Genomic DNA, 17839 nt, shown 5'->3' with positions numbered 1-17839 from the left:
ACCTGCAACAAGGAGATGTGGGGGACGAGACCCAGGTGGAAAATATGTCAACTCAGTACCACTTGCCAGCCTGTGAAGTGGTTTGGAGGTATGTTAGATGCCTTTTTTCTTCTGCCTCTTTGTAGCAGTGGGGCAAAAACAATCTCTAATCCCCCACCCCCACCAAACCCAACCAAAAGCAAATGGAAAACAAAGCAGGCAGTTCCCAGTACTACTGCTGTAGCTCCATTTGCTGCCCACGTGCTTTGGGCTACCAAATTCAGCCTATCTGGTGTGAAACGATGGAAATTGCCACTGTGCTGCAGGAGTTGAGTTCCCACCACCTTTGGGTCCCAAGTGCTGGAGCAGGTTATCTCAGCTGGCTGAGCAACTGCTGTTTTCCTTGGGAAGTGCAGGCTGGCCTGGCTGTGTAGCAGGGAGGCTGCTCTCCCTGATAATTCTGCTGCTGCTGCCGTTGCTGTTGTTGTTGTGGAGCTTCATTGAAATGTGTTTATGCTACAGGAAAGGCAAGCTTATAATTTTCCTGAGCTCCTGGCACGTTTCCAGGAAGAAACTGTTTATGCATGTCAACTGTTTCTGGAGTCGGTGTGTTGTAATTGCTGCTCTGAGAAGAATGGGAGGAAAGGAGATTCCTTTTACTCTCCAATCCCACGCTTTGAGGTTTTGCTGTTAGTCTTTGTCGAAGAATCACACAGTGGTGGGGTTGGGAAGGGACCTGTAGAGATCATCTAGTCCAACCCCCTGCTAAAAGCAGGTCCACCCAGATCAGGAGGCACAGGAACACATCCAGGTGGGTTTGAAAGCCTTCAGAGCAGGAGCCTCCACACCCTCCCTGGGCAGCCTGGGCCAGGGCTCCCTCACACTTTCAGTAAAGCAGTTTTTCCCTGTGTTTCAGTGGAACTTTCTGTGTTCCAGCTTTTGTCCATTTACCCCTTGTCCTGTCACTTGAGACAGAAAACTGCCACCCCATCCTCCTGACAAACACCTTTAACATACTTGTAATGAGATCATCCCTCAGTGTTCACTTCCCTGGAAGTTTCTGTTGAGTTTGTGAGCAACAGCCCAGTTCACAACAGTTCTGATGGTGGCCAGAGAGTTGTTACCATCTAGGCAATACCAGTGGCTTACCGGGGGCCATCGTCTGCGTGAGACTTCTTACTGCATTTCAGGACTTTAGGAGCACTGAGCTGTGGCCTGACAAATCTCTCTGCTGCAGCACCTATAGTGGTAGGCTGCAGAAGCTGGAGGCAGGGTGGGAGGTGAGGCAGGGTGGGAGGTTTGCCAGCTGGGGCGGACGCGCTTCCTTCCCGCACGCGGATGGGAATGCAGCGCGATGGGAACGCAGCGGCGCGGGGCAGGGGAGCTGGGTTTGTGCAAGGAGGGAAAGCAGAGCCATCCCAGTGAATGGCAGGAAGTCAGCACGGATTGGAACTGCTTGGCAGGCTTCACCTAACCCACAGAGCTGGACAACATAACCCTGCTGCAGTAGCTCCTTGCTACAGACCTTATGCCTACGTCCTAAGTCACACGGAGGATGCAGTTTGTATGTTGGATCTTGGTCCAAGCATGTTTGCTGTTTTCACCAGCGTTTTCTGTAGAGGAAAAAGCCCCCAGCCACCTTCTGACCATTTCCACTTCCAGCAGCGAGAAGGAAACCAGGCATTCCTGCAATTCTTATCCCAATTCCTTTGTCTCCACGGGGCAGGAAGGCAGGCTGCATTGTGTTGGAGGCGTTTTGCCAGCCGTAGACCTAGACCTCCAGGATGCTGTCTCCTCTATAGCCAGGATGCTGCCTGCGGTTTGTTATGGCACCTACCCTGACAGTTCATGTAGACACTGACTCTGCCTCCCTTGCCTTCAGCACTGGAGGATCTGAGCTCATCCCTTTGCAATCACGTAGCAAGCAGTGTGGCTTTGCTGTGTGCGTGACGTGACTTGCGGTGGCCGTACGTATGTCAGATAATCTGCGCCGTGATTCCCCCCCGACTGCTTCACTTGCACTTTGTCTTCAGTTTGTACTTACAGTCACGTCTGTCTTTTATTGCCCAGAACCCTGGGACTAACTACATCTTTTTATCTTCGTTCTGCAAAGTCTCAGGAGATACACAGTCCTAGTTTGCAGCTGCTGGGAGAGGAGAAAGTCAGTGCTTTTGATTTTTCTAGAATGTATTGTTTTGCACATTATTATGCCTTAGTTGCAGTATCAGTAGCAATCAGCTAGACATAAGTGTGACAGTACCATATCACCTGCTGAGGAAATGCTCATCTAAAGAGAGAAACTCTCTCCTGGTTTTTTGACTGCTAAAAGAGCAAAGTTTTAATCCTTGTCTTCAGAATGTGGCCGGACTGACATCCTAATAAGTACCTCCGAGGCAGGAATGGGATCAAAGACTCCCCTCAGGTGCATGTGCACACACAGGCATGGGCAATCCTCCTTTCTGAGCTGTGTCTCGTGCATCTCTGTGTAGTGTAAGAGAGACCTGAGGAGAAGAGGGAAGGAGGTCGTGCAGCCCTCTGCTGGTATCAGGGGCAGAGGGATTAGTGAGGGATTGTTGTGTGTAAATCTCAGCATTAAGGACATGACAGTTTTCCACAGCTTTTGTAACCAAAATCCTTACTCAATTATTTATATGTTTGGGGAGAGGAAATGCGTAAATTGCTTTCCCATTAGTGAAGTAACCAGGAAATAAACACAGCAGACCTTGTGTAAAGTATTTGTTTTGTTCTGATGCCGTAGATAAGCAGCTGTGAGAGCTCTCAAGTTTGACTGCTCCATGAATCATTCTAAGCTTTGTCTGGATGTTGAAGCTCCTTGTACAACTGAACCAAGTGCTGTATCCTTGATAAAGGAATGCAGATGTTTTGAAGACATGCAGAATTGTTGCAACTGTTTGTTGACCATGTTCAGATTCTAGAGTGTTGCCTATATTCCACTGATTTCACCCCTGTTGAGTTAAACATTACTTGAGACATAGGAGAAGGTGCAGGGAAAGCCAACAGCAGTGGCATTGCTTCAGGTGTTTCAGAGAGCTCCGAGTGAGTGGTGCAGATTGAGAAATAGCCTTGCTGGGTGGTCAGCAAGGTAGAAACAAAGACATGCAGGGGATCCCACTCAAGACTTACTGTCCTTTTTTTAGGGCTGCTTGGAGATACAGTTGAATCTTTCTCCTAAATGTTTTGCAAGTGTAGTAAAGGGAAGGGACTTCGTTAACCTCTTGGGTTAGGAAGATGATCGCATCATATTAAAGCCCAAGGATTAACTTCATTAACACTGGTAGGAAGCCACATCAGTGGAAGGGCTGCCAGCAGGGCAGGCAGGAGCATCCTGCCACATCTGCTGTCCCAGGACCTGTGCAATCCCTGTGGGATCACTGGAGAAATATGTTATCATAGAATCACAGAATGGTGGGGTTGGAAGGGACCTTTAGAGATCATCTGGTCCAACCCCCCTGCAGAAGCAGGTTCACCTAGATCAGATCACATTGGAAATGTGTAAAAGGAGCCTAAACTCTGTCCCTGGGAGAGCTTGGATGCCTAAAAATGCAATGTGGCAGGGTTTGGCATGCAGCACCCGAGTCGGTGCCCCAGCAATGGCTGCTGAGAGTTTCGCTGGAATAACCACATCATCTCAGCATCATCTCAGGACTGCAGGAGTACTGGGTCAGCTCTCCAGAAATGAAGATAATAATGAGATGGAGCTGGATCAGGATCCTGCATTAGGTGGGTGCCTTTGCAGAGGAGCCTGCTGAACACCCCTCCTCCTCCCTGCTGTGCTCCCAGTCTGGGGGAAGTGTGTGCAGCTGAGGAACCGTCCTAATGGGCAAACCAGAGTGTGGTGGCATCAGGACAAACCTGAGTCATTAACTAAGTGGAGCCAATAAGCATTTTTGCCAATCATGAAACATGCAAAATCAATAGCAGAGCAAGCTCACAGCCAGTGGGGGAGGCTTTAGCAATAGCATAATGGGTTTGATTCCCTCAGTTTGCATCAATAACCTGGCAAATGCATTTAGCCAAGGCTGAAGTGGAGCTAACAGGATATATCAAGCAGGCCAGCAAGAAAAGCTTTGTGTTGTCACTTCTAGAACAAAAGAAATACCCTAAACAAAGCAAGGTCGGTGTTAGAGCAGATCATTAGTGTGACAGTGCTCTCCAGCTGCTGGCAAGTGTCATGGGATAGCTGCAGAGAAGTGGGAAACGAAAGCTCCCCGTGTGCGCCATCTGCTATCAGCCTGAAGAGCTCCTGCAGCTGAATCCCTTTCCTCTAGGAGAGGTTTGGAAACATTGTTTTAAGCTTTCTTTCCTAGATTAATTCAACTGGCATTTTTATTACACCATAAACATGCAACAAAACCTCCAGCAAATAAGCCAGCCCTGTATTTTTAGCAGCATTAGGGTGACTTGGGGCATGCTTCGGGTGCCCTCAGCAAGAGTGAGACCCATGGGTGCCATCAATCACTGCAGGCACGGCCAGGGCAGTGCCTTGAGACAACAGAAGTACTTTTTTCTTCTAACAAACAGATAATTTATGATTAAAAGCTGCCACAGCTGAGAAAAGACACTGTTTTGACACGAAGGCAGAGATCAGCACACGTCCGTGTGCAGCGTGTGCTGAGAAGGGGAAACGTGGCATGCATTGCCTGAGAAATAAAACCAAGTGGCAGGGTTAACTTTGCAATCTGGGTATTTAAATTAGCATATGTAAGCTTTTCCCTTTGCTAGATTTCAGCTTTGATATACTCAGTGAATTAGCTAAGCTCAGTTAATTATAGTTTTAATTACAGGGAGGAGTCAAGAAGTGCTGGATCCATAATCATGAGAAACCTCAGCCTGGGGTGAGAGAATTTCAGACAAAGCAGTGTCTAGAAATGCAAACTTTATCTCAACACTAAGGCTGTGGTGTTTGCTGTCCCAAAACTTCCTGAGAATAAGTTCTTCAGTGGCAAGTACCTCCTAAACATTCTGGGGAGCTTAATAAAATCTTGCCTTAGGCAACCGTGTCTCTGTCTCCACGACAGCACAAACCTGCGGTACAGGGGAATTCAGCTGCACTTTAATAACTTCTCCAGCACTTCTTCAAGAGGAGAGTTATGTAAGAACAGAAAATCACAGAAGACAGGGCTAAAAATGACCTTGGGAGGTCGTCTGACCCTGCTGCTGGGAGGCTGGATGCTCTCGGTGCAAACCCTGAGCAGCTTCACCAGTTCCCAGGTGCAGGTGGTGTCAGTTTGCGTTAGTGTAACTCCAGCACTGTGATCTGTGGGCTTTTGCTTGTATTCACCCAAGGTAGCTGGAAGGGGATGGATTGCAGTAATAACATGGTTTAGTCATGAATATTAATATTGAAGTAATTAAATCGGATGACTGGGGATTATAGGACAGGGAGATACTTTGTGTGTCAGTGAATCTGCTCCCCAGTTAGCACAGAGATGTATGGAGCTGTCAGTTAATTACAAGAGGGTTTAAAGTGGCCCTTGTTTTTCATCTTCCACTTATTGAAAGATTGTTTAGTTTTCATTGTGGGATGCTGGATGTGGATTTGAATGACCAAAATCCAATTTGATCTGCAGTTATTACATTCCTGCCAACCCGATGCAGGAGGAGCAGCGGAACAAACCACTTTCCCCGCTGAGGTTGAATGTACCTTAACCATCATTGCCAAGCATCAGAGTATCACTACACAGAACATGCTGGATTCTTTGCTGAGCTCAATTGTTGGCAGTTTCCCTGTTTCAAATGTGTGTATGGGGATGTGACAGCTCTCCAGATCCAGGTGACCTCCTTTAGGAGCGTGAATACCAAGTAGAGCCGAGCCAGTGGGAGCAGAAAAAGTCGATGTTACCAGAACAGAGGGAGTGTTTGCATTATCATGAAACAGAGCTTTTCCACTTTCTGCCTGTGAAGGTGGATAGACTGGCTCCTGCTGCTTCTCAGAGCAGCCTTCCATCCAGCTTAACAGCTTCTCTGCATGCTGGCCCCAAGCTAACAGTGAGCAATCCAGGCCAACACTATTACTCTTTTCTCCTGATACAACCCAACTTCTCGGGATTTTGGGCTTGAGGGATTTTGCTTTCCTTCCTCTGGGATGTCTGCTTTGCTCATCCACTGTATTACCAGTCTCCAAAGTTTAAACTTCCATGAAACAAATGGTATCTTTTCCATTTGGACCTTTAAAGTTGGTCCAGAGGAGGTCTGTGGAATCACCGTGTTTAGTTTTTGCAGAGAGCTCCTGCAGTTTGGAATCAGTGGATTTTAAAGATGCAGAAAAATGGGATTTTAGTCATTGTGTTCAAACACTTCTTGTGCATTACTTTCTGGGTTTAAATTAGTACATCATTAGTACAGTGTTGCATCTCCTACACTTTGCTTTACCTCAACACTCCTCTGGTCATTAGATAACATCCCTTCCACCTGCCATATTGTACTTGTTGCTCAAGCTCATTTGAACAAGCAGAAGTGTAGGTTGAACCTTGAGGTTTTGCTTTCTGTGAGGTCCTGATCTCTTTGCTTTGCAGGGAGCTAAAGTACAGGTAGAGGACCTTGGTCTTGAAGAAGTTATCCTATACAATCCCCCACTGGCAGCCATGTGGATGTCTGATAAAGTTCAGCATGGCCCCAAAATATCTACTAGTTTCAAGAGTATGGATGTCCAAAACCAGAGAGCAGTTAAGTAAATATTGATGTTCTCCAGTAACATGTTGGAGTGATGGATGTGGAGAAGGGTGGATTGGCACTGCATTTCCCTGAGAGCAAAGTGTGTCTGTGTCTCTAATAATTTGGTAAAGGTTTGTTTTGGCCCTGGAATGAAGCAGCACAGAGTGATCAGTGTTCCAGTGATGCTAAGAGCATGGTAAGCTCAAGCAGGGAAGCTCATTCAGTAGGAATCCATTCCTGAGAAGGACAGTTGTGCAAAGTTGTTGCTCCTGTGGAAGCACCTGGCAGATGGGAAGGAGCAGAAAGAGTGGAACCAAGAAGTCTACAGGTGACAAAACTGTCAGTTTGGCTGCTGCAGTGTCATGTCTCTGTGGTCACACCTTGTTTAGGTATGGGCTCATCTTCGGTTTATTTGAGTATGTGTTTGATCTCAATGTAATTTCTGAACTACTGCTCAGAAGACAGTAGATGAGCTGCTGTGGTGTTAATACAGCTGTTGCTTTTCCCTCTTTGTGTGGAAGTTTGTCTGGAATCATAGAGTGATGGGGCTGGAAGGGACCTTTAGAGATCATCTGGTCCAACCCCCCTGCAGAAGCAGGGTCACTAGATCAGGTCACATAGGAACGTGCCCTCCAAGGAAGGAGCCTCCACACCCCCTCTGGGAAACAGTCTAAAGTTCAGTGTTCTGCAACTAAGGGAAGGCTTTTCTGTGTACTTGCAGCTCTGTCAAGATGAGCAATGTGAAGGAAAGCTGGGGAAGGATAAAACACAAAAAAGGTTTTATGACTACTGACATCAGCTGGGGATCATCTTGTTGGCTCAGGTTATGTTTGAGAGCACTGGCTGCCTGACACATTGTAGCATCCTATTAAATGCTTTATTCTAAGACAACAGGAATGTTATGGAAGTGATGGTAAGTTTCTGTACTGCTTTCCCTTTGGGAGACATTTGTTTTCAGCTCAGATCCCGAGGCTGAAGCCTAACTGTATTATCAGTTGACTCTGCTTCAGTTTTAAATTGCTTAATTGCCTTTGGAAGATTTGCCTGGAATGACAATGGGAGTGGTATCAGGAAACTGTTTGTTGGATGGCATTTTAAGAGCTGCCCTTTATTTAGAGCTCTTGACTGGTCTCTGGGCTGATTAAGAATAGATGGATCATAGAGGCTTTCTCACAAGTATTTGCAAGATGCAAGTTTTGTGTGTGTGTGTGTGTTTTGAAGTCAGGCACCAGTGTTTCGCTTTATGTATTTTCAGTTCTTCCATCTCTCATGTCCTTGACCAGCTTTTCTGCTCATTTTTTCCCTCTAAGCCCCTAGCATCACAGCATAAATATATTAACAGATACTGAAATATATATGCATCTAGTCTATGTGTCACAAAGACTCACATAAATAAGGATTTGCTAGATGAAGGTTTCGCTGGATGACCTGATTTTCCTTTTTTAACCGATCACAAAAGGAGATTTCAGTGAGTGTTTCACACTTTTAGGAGGGTTAACAGGCACAGAGATTGCAGAGCAAGTCCTCAGCTGCCATCAACTGGCATTGGGAGGTTGTGAACTGATGGCAGAGTTGTGTGATTTGGAGCAGCAGCAATCTCAGCTCTGGGCTCACAGCATGTAAGAGAAGAAACAAAACCTAGAGGCAAGCTTTGCCAAGAGGCCATGAGAAGCTAATGAATGGTAACCCAGAAAATTACAAAGGACCCCCAGAGTTGAAGAGAGTCCAGCAGGGAGCTTGCATGAAGTGGGCTGGTGCATGAAGTCCAAGGCTAGGCTAACATAGCAATGGGCTTGCACCTGACGAATTCAGCCCCTCTGAAAGGGGGTTCTAACGTAGAGAAGAGGGGGGATGTGCTGGGAGTTACTGCCTGTGCTAATGGCCATCATGGTAAGTGAGCTTCTGGCTCCTCCCAGAAGCACTGCTGCTGGGAAGGCAGCTGATTTGGTGGGAGGGACCCTGTCCTGTGCAGTTAATTGAATAAGCTGTTCATCTTCAAAGTGCTCATCTGAGCTGGGCTTAGGACTCTCCAGAGATACACCCACCACTAGCTATGAAAATCCTCACGCAGCAGAGCGCACAGAACCTCAGGTTACCCCTCTGCCTCTCATTGTGCAATACTCTTTAATCCAGTGCCTTGCTGGCTCTTAATCATTTTTGACAAATTACTGCCTGTTGTCTTCATGGTGTGTAAATTGCCATGCACTGTCTGTGTGCATTTCAGCCTACTCCAGTCTCCTGAGAGCAGTGACACCTCATTTCCCATCGCCTTTGTTACAGACAGGCTGGCACAGTGGTTAGCTATCAGAGCAAACTGGTGCACAAATTCACCTGCCAGTTAAAACCAGTGAACACATCTGCTGTCAGTGCAGCTTTGCAGGGATTTATCACTGCCTTGGTACCCATGGATCCCATACTAATCATCAGAGAGATTACTTGTTAAGTGGCAGTATGAGTGCAAACATATCACTAGAACTGGCATCGCAGAGCAGGTTGGGTCAGGACCGAGTACGTGGTGGACTCCTACATACAAGGAGGTACAAGAGTCACAGCAGTGTTTCTGCACTGAGAGGATATCTTTTCTCTTAGAGTCCAGTGCTAATTTCTCAGGCATGTGTTTCTCCTAGAGGACTCCAATAGCAGGAATTCCGTGTGCCCCAAGAAATGCGTGAGGGGAAAGCTCCCAGATGCTTGTAGGGATGGGTCATGGGTCTGCTCTCACAGAACACTGTTGGGAACAGAGCAGACTAAGAGTGACTCATTCTCCATAAGCAGCCAAACTATCTTAGGAAGGTCAGTGAGATTACTTGTGAATAGAGGGAAGGGCAGAATTTTGCCCTCAGAGCAAAGCAGGGAGCGTGTCCTGGTACGGCGCTGCCCTGGCGTGTGAGCAGGGCTGTGCCCTGGGCTGCTGTGCTAGCAGCCAGGCTCCAAAGCCTCTCTGCACCCTGGGGTCACACAGCCCGTTTGCTAGCACAAGCCTCAACAAGGCGTCTCTGGTAGAAGCTGAGGCTTGAGTGACCTTGGCAGTGTCCTGCTGTGTTGCCCTGGGGCAGGTCCCTGCTGGTGGGGGAGCTGGGCTCTGTGGAGGGGCCTCTCAGAGGACTGTCTTCTCTTCCTGGGCTTTTCAGGGGTGGCTTGGTGGGATAATGCATTACCCTCGTGGAGTGTTTCCAACACACAGTACAAGCTCACGGAGCTCAGGGGTTGGGCTGGAAGAACTGAGGTCTGTGTTGCCTTTCTGTCAGATACCTTGTGTCTGAGAAGGGATTGCCTTAAAGCACAGCACTTCAGAACCCAAAGCACCAAGGAACTGGACTAATCCTTGCATCAGCATTGCTTGCACTGCCCTTGAGAGAGGCAGAGCCGAATGTTGAATGGACATTTGAGAGAGGCCATCTGCTGTGAGCACGAGTCAGAATGTGGCACAAGCTCTGGCACTAGTAAACACAAGCAGATTTGTGTGGATAATACGAGCTCTTTTTTTTCTGTTTGATTTTTTAGAACCAACCTTGTCCTATGTTAGGCAGCTGGAGGCAAGAGTAAGACAGCTGGAGGAGGAAAATCGCATGCTGCCCCAGGTGGGTGACTTCTGCTGGGGGGAACAGTAGCCAGCAGGTAGCCAGCAACGCTCGGGTCTTCGTGCTTGAGAGGAGAGCAGTGTCACTCGTGGTTTGATGTTACTGCATTTGAACACTCAGGCTGATGGTTGGGAAAACCAAAGGCACTCGCATCTGTTTGTTCATCTTGCTCGTGATGGAGTGGGGTGTTTATTTATGGCTCTGACAATGCTTTCATCCATTTTTCTCCTTTGCAGGTGTCGGTACCTTACTAAGAAAAACTCACTAGAAGATGCTACTTGTAATTAAGTAATGTAAGGGGTGAAAATCACAGTGACTTGGCCCTTTGCATTCTGGTGTTGTTCCAAGAGCTTCTTGTTGTTAAAATGTTGAGTGCTTTTTCTAGCTAAGCACAATACTTTGCTCTGAAAGTGCAAATGTTTGAAGCCATGATAACTGTAGTATTTGGAGGAAGATATTGGGCATATAAATGGGAGACTGAAATGAAATGGAGTAAATAAGCAAACTGAAGTGAGAGGTTTCCCCAAATGAATGAAAAAAATGGAAGTTCATGAAGAATGAATCAAAGACACTTGTGATATTTCACACCCACACCTACCAGTGCGTGTTCCTGTTGTATTTCATTAAGAGTAATCCATAAGTCGAAAAATGAAGTTGCTTGCTGGAAGAAGGAGGAAGGTGCATTTTGCTATAAATCAAACACTAGTTTAAATGGTTTGTCTGAGGAAGGAAAAGTGCTTTTAATTGAACTTAACACTGTTATTTGGATGCAGAATCCAAGAGAACAGTGAAATGTAGTAAGAAGTAAAATCCACTGGCTCAGATTCATTGAGTTGTGTAAGCTTAGGGTCAGGTAGGTGTCAGCCCTGGGTTAACAAGGTCCTTAAGGCAGATTTCAAGTAAAGTTTGGTGAGGTTTTTTCCTCACCTATCATATGACAGTTGGAAGAGCCTCTGTGGCTCTAGTTTAGCTCTTGACTTGCTAGAGGACCTTGTGCAATTTGTGTGAGCTCTCTGTACCCTAATCTTTTTGATCTGGAGAAGAAGGGCAGCAAGGATAGTTAAATGTCTCTCATGGCCATGTGTACAGCCTTCAACAGGAAAGACAAAGTGATGAAGAATAGCATTTTCTTGCCAAGAAAGGTGTTCAGGGCAGATGTGAACAAACCTGCCTGGAAAGTGCTGCTGTGGTTTGTCTTGGGTCTGGAACAACACTGGGCTTTAAATTGTGCACAACACTCTTTGCAGACAAAATCTTTAGAAGTGGCCATTTGTTTTCTTTGTGTGGGGTTTGAGGTGCTCAGGTGGAGTCCCATGAAGTGCATTGCCAGATCTTGCCAAAGACTGGAACACCCACACCGTGGATGGGGAGTTCCTGGGAAATGTCTCAGCCAGGCTGCCAAGCCCAGAAAATACTGCTTGTGAAAGTAGCACCTCAGCCTGTAGCCCTTGCAAAAGTAATGGTAACAAAATGTGCTGGTTGAGGGGTTTTGAAGGGGAAGAAAGAGGTGAGCAAGGCTGCAAACTGCTCTTTTGTTTCTAAATACACAGGTCAGAGTTTGTCTCATGTTCTGTTTTGTTGGCACATGGAGCAGAGTTCTGAGAAATCTAATATCTCTGGGTACTTTATAATAAGAAATGAGTGATGAGGGCCTGTGTTGCCTGGCATTTCTTACTCACCTTTCCTCCTGAGGAAAGCCATTGCTTTGGGGAGGGGAAGGAAATGCAGACACCAAATGTGCTCTGACTGCACTCCATTACCTCGGCATCACATTTGCCCAAGTTCCTTCTGGGGGTTCATTGTTGCTGTGAGCAACACCTCAAACGTGCTAGTGGTGGGCATCAGGCCCCCCAACACCCAGACAAGGATGCAGGATGGAGGTGCATAAGCTCCTGGCACTGAATGGGAGGAATGGGAGTCGGTTGGGCATTGAGCCGAACCAAGTGCGTTTGACAAATCGGCTGAAAATAGCTCCACAACCGAGGAAGGCTTTTGGCACAGCTCTTGCCCAGTTACAGTGGCATGCCTTAAAATCTCGGCAGTGCTTCCCTAAGAGAGTAGTGCCTTTTGCTTTTTGTGTAGCACCTCTTTGCTGGTGTGCTGGAGCACCAGGGAGTTGCAGGACTGTGCTCCTGAGAGCTGCAACGATGAGAGAGGTTCCAGCCGGTGCTTGTGACTGTGACAGCTCTGCTAGGTCTTTACTGGAGGGTCCTTGCCTTGCTTCCTGAGGCTTTTTTCTCACCTTCTCCCATACTTCTTTCTCTCTGCCTTCAGTATCCTTTCCTTTCGCCTTTTCTGCCTGCGTGTCACTCATGAACATGTGCTGGCACACTTGTCGACACCCTCCTGGGACGAATCACTCCTTTCATCCATCGCTTAGTTGTGGTTCTTTTCCACCATCTTTGGCCGTGCTTGTCTCCCTCCATAAGTATTAGTTTTCTTTTCCAAACCCCACAGGCCTCTGCTGTAAAGGTTTTATTAATATTTAGTGGCAAGAACGTTTCCAGAGAAAATGGGTTGAAGTGCTACCACCACTGCTGAAATGGAATCCGAGCTTGGGTTCACTCAGCTGAGCCCAAGGGCTTCTTTGTCAGGGGAAGTGCTGCACCACCTCTGAGTCAATATTTTAGTGTGATCAGGCAATAGAAAAAGGTATAAAACTGCACAGACTCACTTAAGCCCCTTAATGCCTCTTCCTGTGCTGCACAGTCGTTCTGATGGTTCAGTTTCTAGCATGGCAGTGGGTTTAAGAGCTATGAGATGGGTTGTAGGTTTGCTGTGTTGGCAAGAGCTATTCCTTGTTGTTGTTGTTGTTTTTCCCCCTTCTCTCAGACAGCATGTAACAAGATGGGATCCAGATCCTTTCAGTTTCTGGCCACAAGTAGTATTTTTGTGCAAGAAAGCAGATCCTTTCCAAGGTTTATGGCACGCAGCTGAGTCTTTTGTTGAGGATGCCAAACTGTGTTGGCTGTGTCCAAGCCAAGGGCTGTGCAGGTTGCACTGGTGCTGCTCAAACACTGGTGTAGGTGAGGGTGCATGACAGCACTGCAGAGAGGCAAAAGGATCTGAGCAAGAATATTTCTGCTTTGCTGAATGGATTTGGGGGCAGGGTAGTTCCCTTGTGGGGCTGGGGCAGGAAAGCTGTCTGCAGCTTTACATGGGCTCTGGCACCACAGCATCACTGGGGATCGAGTTTGGCAACTAACATATGAAACCCTCCCATGACAGTACAGCCCATGCTCTGGCCAGAAGAGAGTCTGTGTGTAATAAAGACACTCAGCAATAATTAAGAAAATATGTAGGGACCTAACAATGGATTTGGATCCCAGTTACAGCTCCTGCAGTGTGACAGGTCTGTTGTGTCAGTGACTAGCTTCAGCTAACTGAAAACAGCAGTGTCTTCCCAGGCTCGCTGTGGTGTGAAGTGCTATCCCTGCCTTACGCTGGGGGAAGCAAGATCAGGGTCTGGCACTCACGTGTCAATTAACTGAAGCTATCCCTGACTTCTCACAGGGGTTGGATTTCAGGGCTGATAGGCTCAGCTGAAACCTTATGGAAATGTGGACATCTGTCATATAGTGACAGTGAATGCAGTTGCAAAAGATACACTTGGCAGATCACCCAGTTTAAATTGCTTCAGTTTTGATTTGTTTCGTGGGACGAGGGAGCAAGAAGCAGAGATGGGGAACTGTTGGACATTTTCCCCTAATGCTTTGTCCTTGTAATTTAGCTTTACCTTTTAATGAGGAGGAAAGGAAGTGTTGCCAGAATGCTGCTTTCTGAGTGAACAAACTGCATGGGTCAGTGGGGCTGGAGGCTGGACACTGCGAGCTGAGTCCTTTTCCATCTCTTTCAATTTCACTATTGCTTCAGGCATTTCTTTGGGGAGGTTGCATCCTTGCTAACCTTTTCCAGCCCTGGTGTGTTTAAGTATGAAATGGCAGGCATGACCCTTAGGCACACAACTGGTTTATTTTTAAGCACTTCCCCCACTTTCCGTTTCTCTCTTTCATCCCCCCCTCCCCTTCATGAGATCATCACGTTTTATTGCAACTCATTTCCAAATCTTTAAAAGCCCTCTTTGCTGAGATTTGTGGGGTTTATTGTCCTGCTGCATGGCATGGTTTTAGTTATAAATCTAATTACAAGATGGGAACTGTTTGGTTAGTCATCTGTGTCAGTGCAATAATGTTTGTCTTCTCCCTTCCATGTGTGTAGAAGAATAGAGAATCCTTCAACCAAAATGTAATGAAAACCTCTTATAGAAACCCCATGTTACCTAATCATGTCACCAAGTATTTGCTGAAAGTAAATCAACAGCGTCCACCCTCCCAGTTCTTTCACAAGCCATCACCCTCAGCTCCAATTAATGGGTCATTAAGGGAGTGACTTCAGTTTGCAACAGCCGAGGGCCTGGCCAGAGTCTTCATCTCAGGTTGTCCTGAGAGTAGCTCTCCCATCTTGTTTGGCACAGGCAGGCTGAATGGCAAGAGCTTAAGGGCTTCATGTTACCAAGATAACAAAAAAGCCCTGGTGTACAAGAAGAGTTGCAGTTCAGAGAGAAGGACAGGTCACTCTTTTGATTTCCCATCTAATTTCCAGAAGTCTGGAGTTACTTTGTGCTCATGGTTTTCTAGTAGAGCCCACTGGCTCTTCAATAGCTTTGGAGACCTGAAGGTGCTACAGCCCAGGGCCTATTAGCAAAAGAGGTTTGTGAAGGGGCTGCTGGAAATGCTTGTTTCTGGAGGTGTGTAGCCAGCCATGGTTTTGACCAGTCAGAAAGCTGTGAGGAAACATGGATTTCTGCAGCAATATGCAGAAGCAGAGGTTTCTACTGAGGGCTTTGACAACAGGATACATGGTGAATAACTGCTGCATTTTAAAATGCTGCATTTTAATTGACAGGAATGCTCCCTGAGAAAAAAATGTTGCTGTTTTCTTCAGTGTGTTATTAATCCAACACAACAACACACTGCAGTTTGTTGCTCACTGTTCTTCCTTCCTCCTGCCCGTTCGAAACAAGGCAACAAGCACAGCCCGTGGTTTCTGTGAGCTAACAGGGAAATTGAGGGCTGAGGAAATCAGAGAAAAGCTTTGCAGATCAGGTAGTGGTTGAACTGGTGTGGCATTTACCCAGCAGGAAGGATATTCCTCCCAGCTCTCCTCAGGGATAACAGGCTGCTGGAGAATGAGGGCTGTGTGTTTGCCGAGGTCGGCCGCCCGTGCTGAGTGAACAGAGCATTGCCCAGTGGACAGGAAAATCGTGTTCCCTCTGAAGCTTTGGTGAGGTGACTGCAGGTGTCCTCGGGGCAGAGATGGGCTGTGTTTTTTCTTCCTCGTCCATCCCTGCATGATGTTGGGAGGGTGGGAGCTGGGCTGCAAGCGGCCAGCATCCTCCCGAGGGGCCGGCCGCTGCCCTGAGCGACACAGCCCGCTTTCACCACGCTGCCTTCCAGTCACAACTGTCCTCACCAACGCTGCAGATGGAGAAAAATGATGTTTTCTGCTGGCTCAAGTAGAAAGGCTCATGATTCGTTCTCTCCATCAACAATACCCTGTTGTACACAGGGGTCTTTATTCTGACCGTGACCAGAGAACAGGGCAGGGTTTGCCTCTGGCACTCTGGGAGAATGGCCTGAGTGTCCTTAAACATTTTGCAGTTGATGTGAGGAAGAAGCCAAATTTCCATTCATCTGATTTGTTGTTATGTGATATTCTGGGGTTGAGTCAGATTTCCTGTGCTTTCCATTCCCTGGAGTCATGTGCTGGCGTTAGAGATCTTGTACATTTACTTCCAGCAGAAAATGGATCTGCACATGTAGTGATGGCACCCTCTTGTCTTCGTGGTAAAACATACACAGGATATTATGTGGGTTTTACCTCAGACAGGGTGCTTTCTGCAGTGGTGTAGTCTGCACAGACTGCACATGAGACTCAGAGGAGGCAACATGCCAACAGTGCTGTAGGCTGAGCACAAGGGCTGGGCATAAACATACTCAAGATGTTTAGAGCTAATACAGATTCCAGCACCACGGAACCATGACTTTATCCTTTCTGACTGATTTGGTTCCACTTCCTCAGCTTTGTTACTGGGTAATACCTGAAAAGATCTGTCCTAAATGTGTGGGCACATGAGAGGCCTGCTTTGGATGGCTGAACACATGCTGTGTGTGGAGCCAGAGGACAAAGGGAACGGGATTTCTCCTCCTGTCCTCGAGGTCCTGCTCAGGATCCACTTGCAATCTGGGTTGGGCAGTGGCAGAGAAGAGACTCAGAGCAAGGAAACTCAGGTCAGGTTTTAGTGAAAGGTTCAATGTGGCCATGCTCCCTACTGTCAAGCAGCAGCTGTGATGATGGGTCTGAAAAACACACTTTCCTAGGCTCCTAAGGCACCTTGTGTCCAGATACTGCCACTTTGGCAAAGTGCCTTTTCCTCTTGTCTTGCTTTGCTGCCTCAGAAACTCAGGAGGCAGTTAGTAGTGTGGAAGTGGCTTCAGGCTAACAGGACTTGCTGAGGAGCAGGAGATCCATGTGCAGGCTGGTCCCATCCCAATGCTTCGTGTGGCACAGAAGAGGCTGGAGAGGACAGCTGCCTGGAGGAAGGTCTGAGCCCTGACAGCGACACAACTCACAGCATTTGTGACTTTCTCATGTCCAGGAGGCTTTAGATGTACAATCTGTTCTCGTTTTCCCATCCTTTTAATACCAATATTTATACTTTGCCATTCCACACTGATGAAAATCTTTGCTGGAGCCAGTAATGAAACAGAACCCTTTGACTTTAAAAAACAATGAAGCTGACTGTGAAGGAATTTATCCTCAACCAGAAGTGCTCCAACGTGCTTTATTACCCCTTTTCCTTCCCCTTTCATTTCCTTTCCCAAAGTATAGCATTAAGTCTGCCCAGTCACTAACAGACCTATAAATCCTTCCCAAAGAAAAATAAGTCTTAAACCTCCCTCCATACATCACAGCAAATTGATGATAGTCACTGCTGTGGGGAATTGGAGGCTGACAGAGTGCGTGCTGCCCTGAGAGCGTGCTGCCGGTGGCAGCCTGGTGAGCAGACCCGGCACGGCCAGGGCGCCACTGGACAACCACTCCCACCCCATCCTGCTACCAAGTGAGATTTCACATTCAGGCTCTTCAAGTAGCTTGTCTGTGGGCTGAACACATGCAGCATTCATCTGTTTCAGTTGTTTTTAGGAGGTTTTTGGCTTGGGTCTGTGAGGCTCAGTCTTGCAGGTGGTTGCTGGGATGGAGTTGAACCTGTCCAGCCATCGCCGAGGTTCTCTCTGAGATGTGCCCCTCGGGCACTGCTATGAGCCACATAATCTCACTTTGGACTGGTTTGGTTTTCACTTAGACATTTTCAGGCATGTCATCTCTCTGTGCCCTTTTTTTCTCCCACGCTCACCTTCCTCTTTCCTATTGTCACCCCCAAAAACCCTGCAGTGTGCTGCGTGCTCGCTCAGCGGGGCAAACCAGTGCACGTCAGGGCACTGGCTCCAATCAGGGGCTCTTTCCACTGTCATTATTTTCCTTCAGCAGTGACTTTCCCACACCTTCCAGCAGGAATTACTGCTACATTATGTCTTAATGCT

General features: G+C 47.3%; 1 protein-coding gene across 4 annotated transcripts in view; it reads left to right on the top strand.

Moving 5' to 3' along the window:
* CCDC85A (coiled-coil domain containing 85A) overlaps positions 1 to 17839 on the top strand; it is a 130382-nt gene that overhangs the window by 46881 nt on the left and 65662 nt on the right. For 3 of the 4 annotated variants that reach the window (XR_009818148.1, XR_009818147.1, XM_061989300.1), the window contains exon 3: positions 10159 to 10235. The exons of the other annotated variant lie outside the window; for it this stretch is intronic. Coding sequence is in view for 1 of the 3 variants with exons in the window: in XM_061989300.1 (XP_061845284.1) it covers positions 10159 to 10235 (77 nt within the window). In the remaining 2 variants the exon portion in view is untranslated. The remainder of the gene's footprint in view (positions 1 to 10158; positions 10236 to 17839) is intronic. 4 annotated transcript variants of the gene reach the window in all.

This window comes from Colius striatus, chromosome 2, assembly GCF_028858725.1.
Source record: "Colius striatus isolate bColStr4 chromosome 2, bColStr4.1.hap1, whole genome shotgun sequence".
Taxonomy (NCBI): Eukaryota; Metazoa; Chordata; class Aves; order Coliiformes; family Coliidae; genus Colius; species Colius striatus.
Note: the sequence above shows the minus strand (reverse complement) of the source record. Positions and strands in the feature narration are given on the sequence as shown.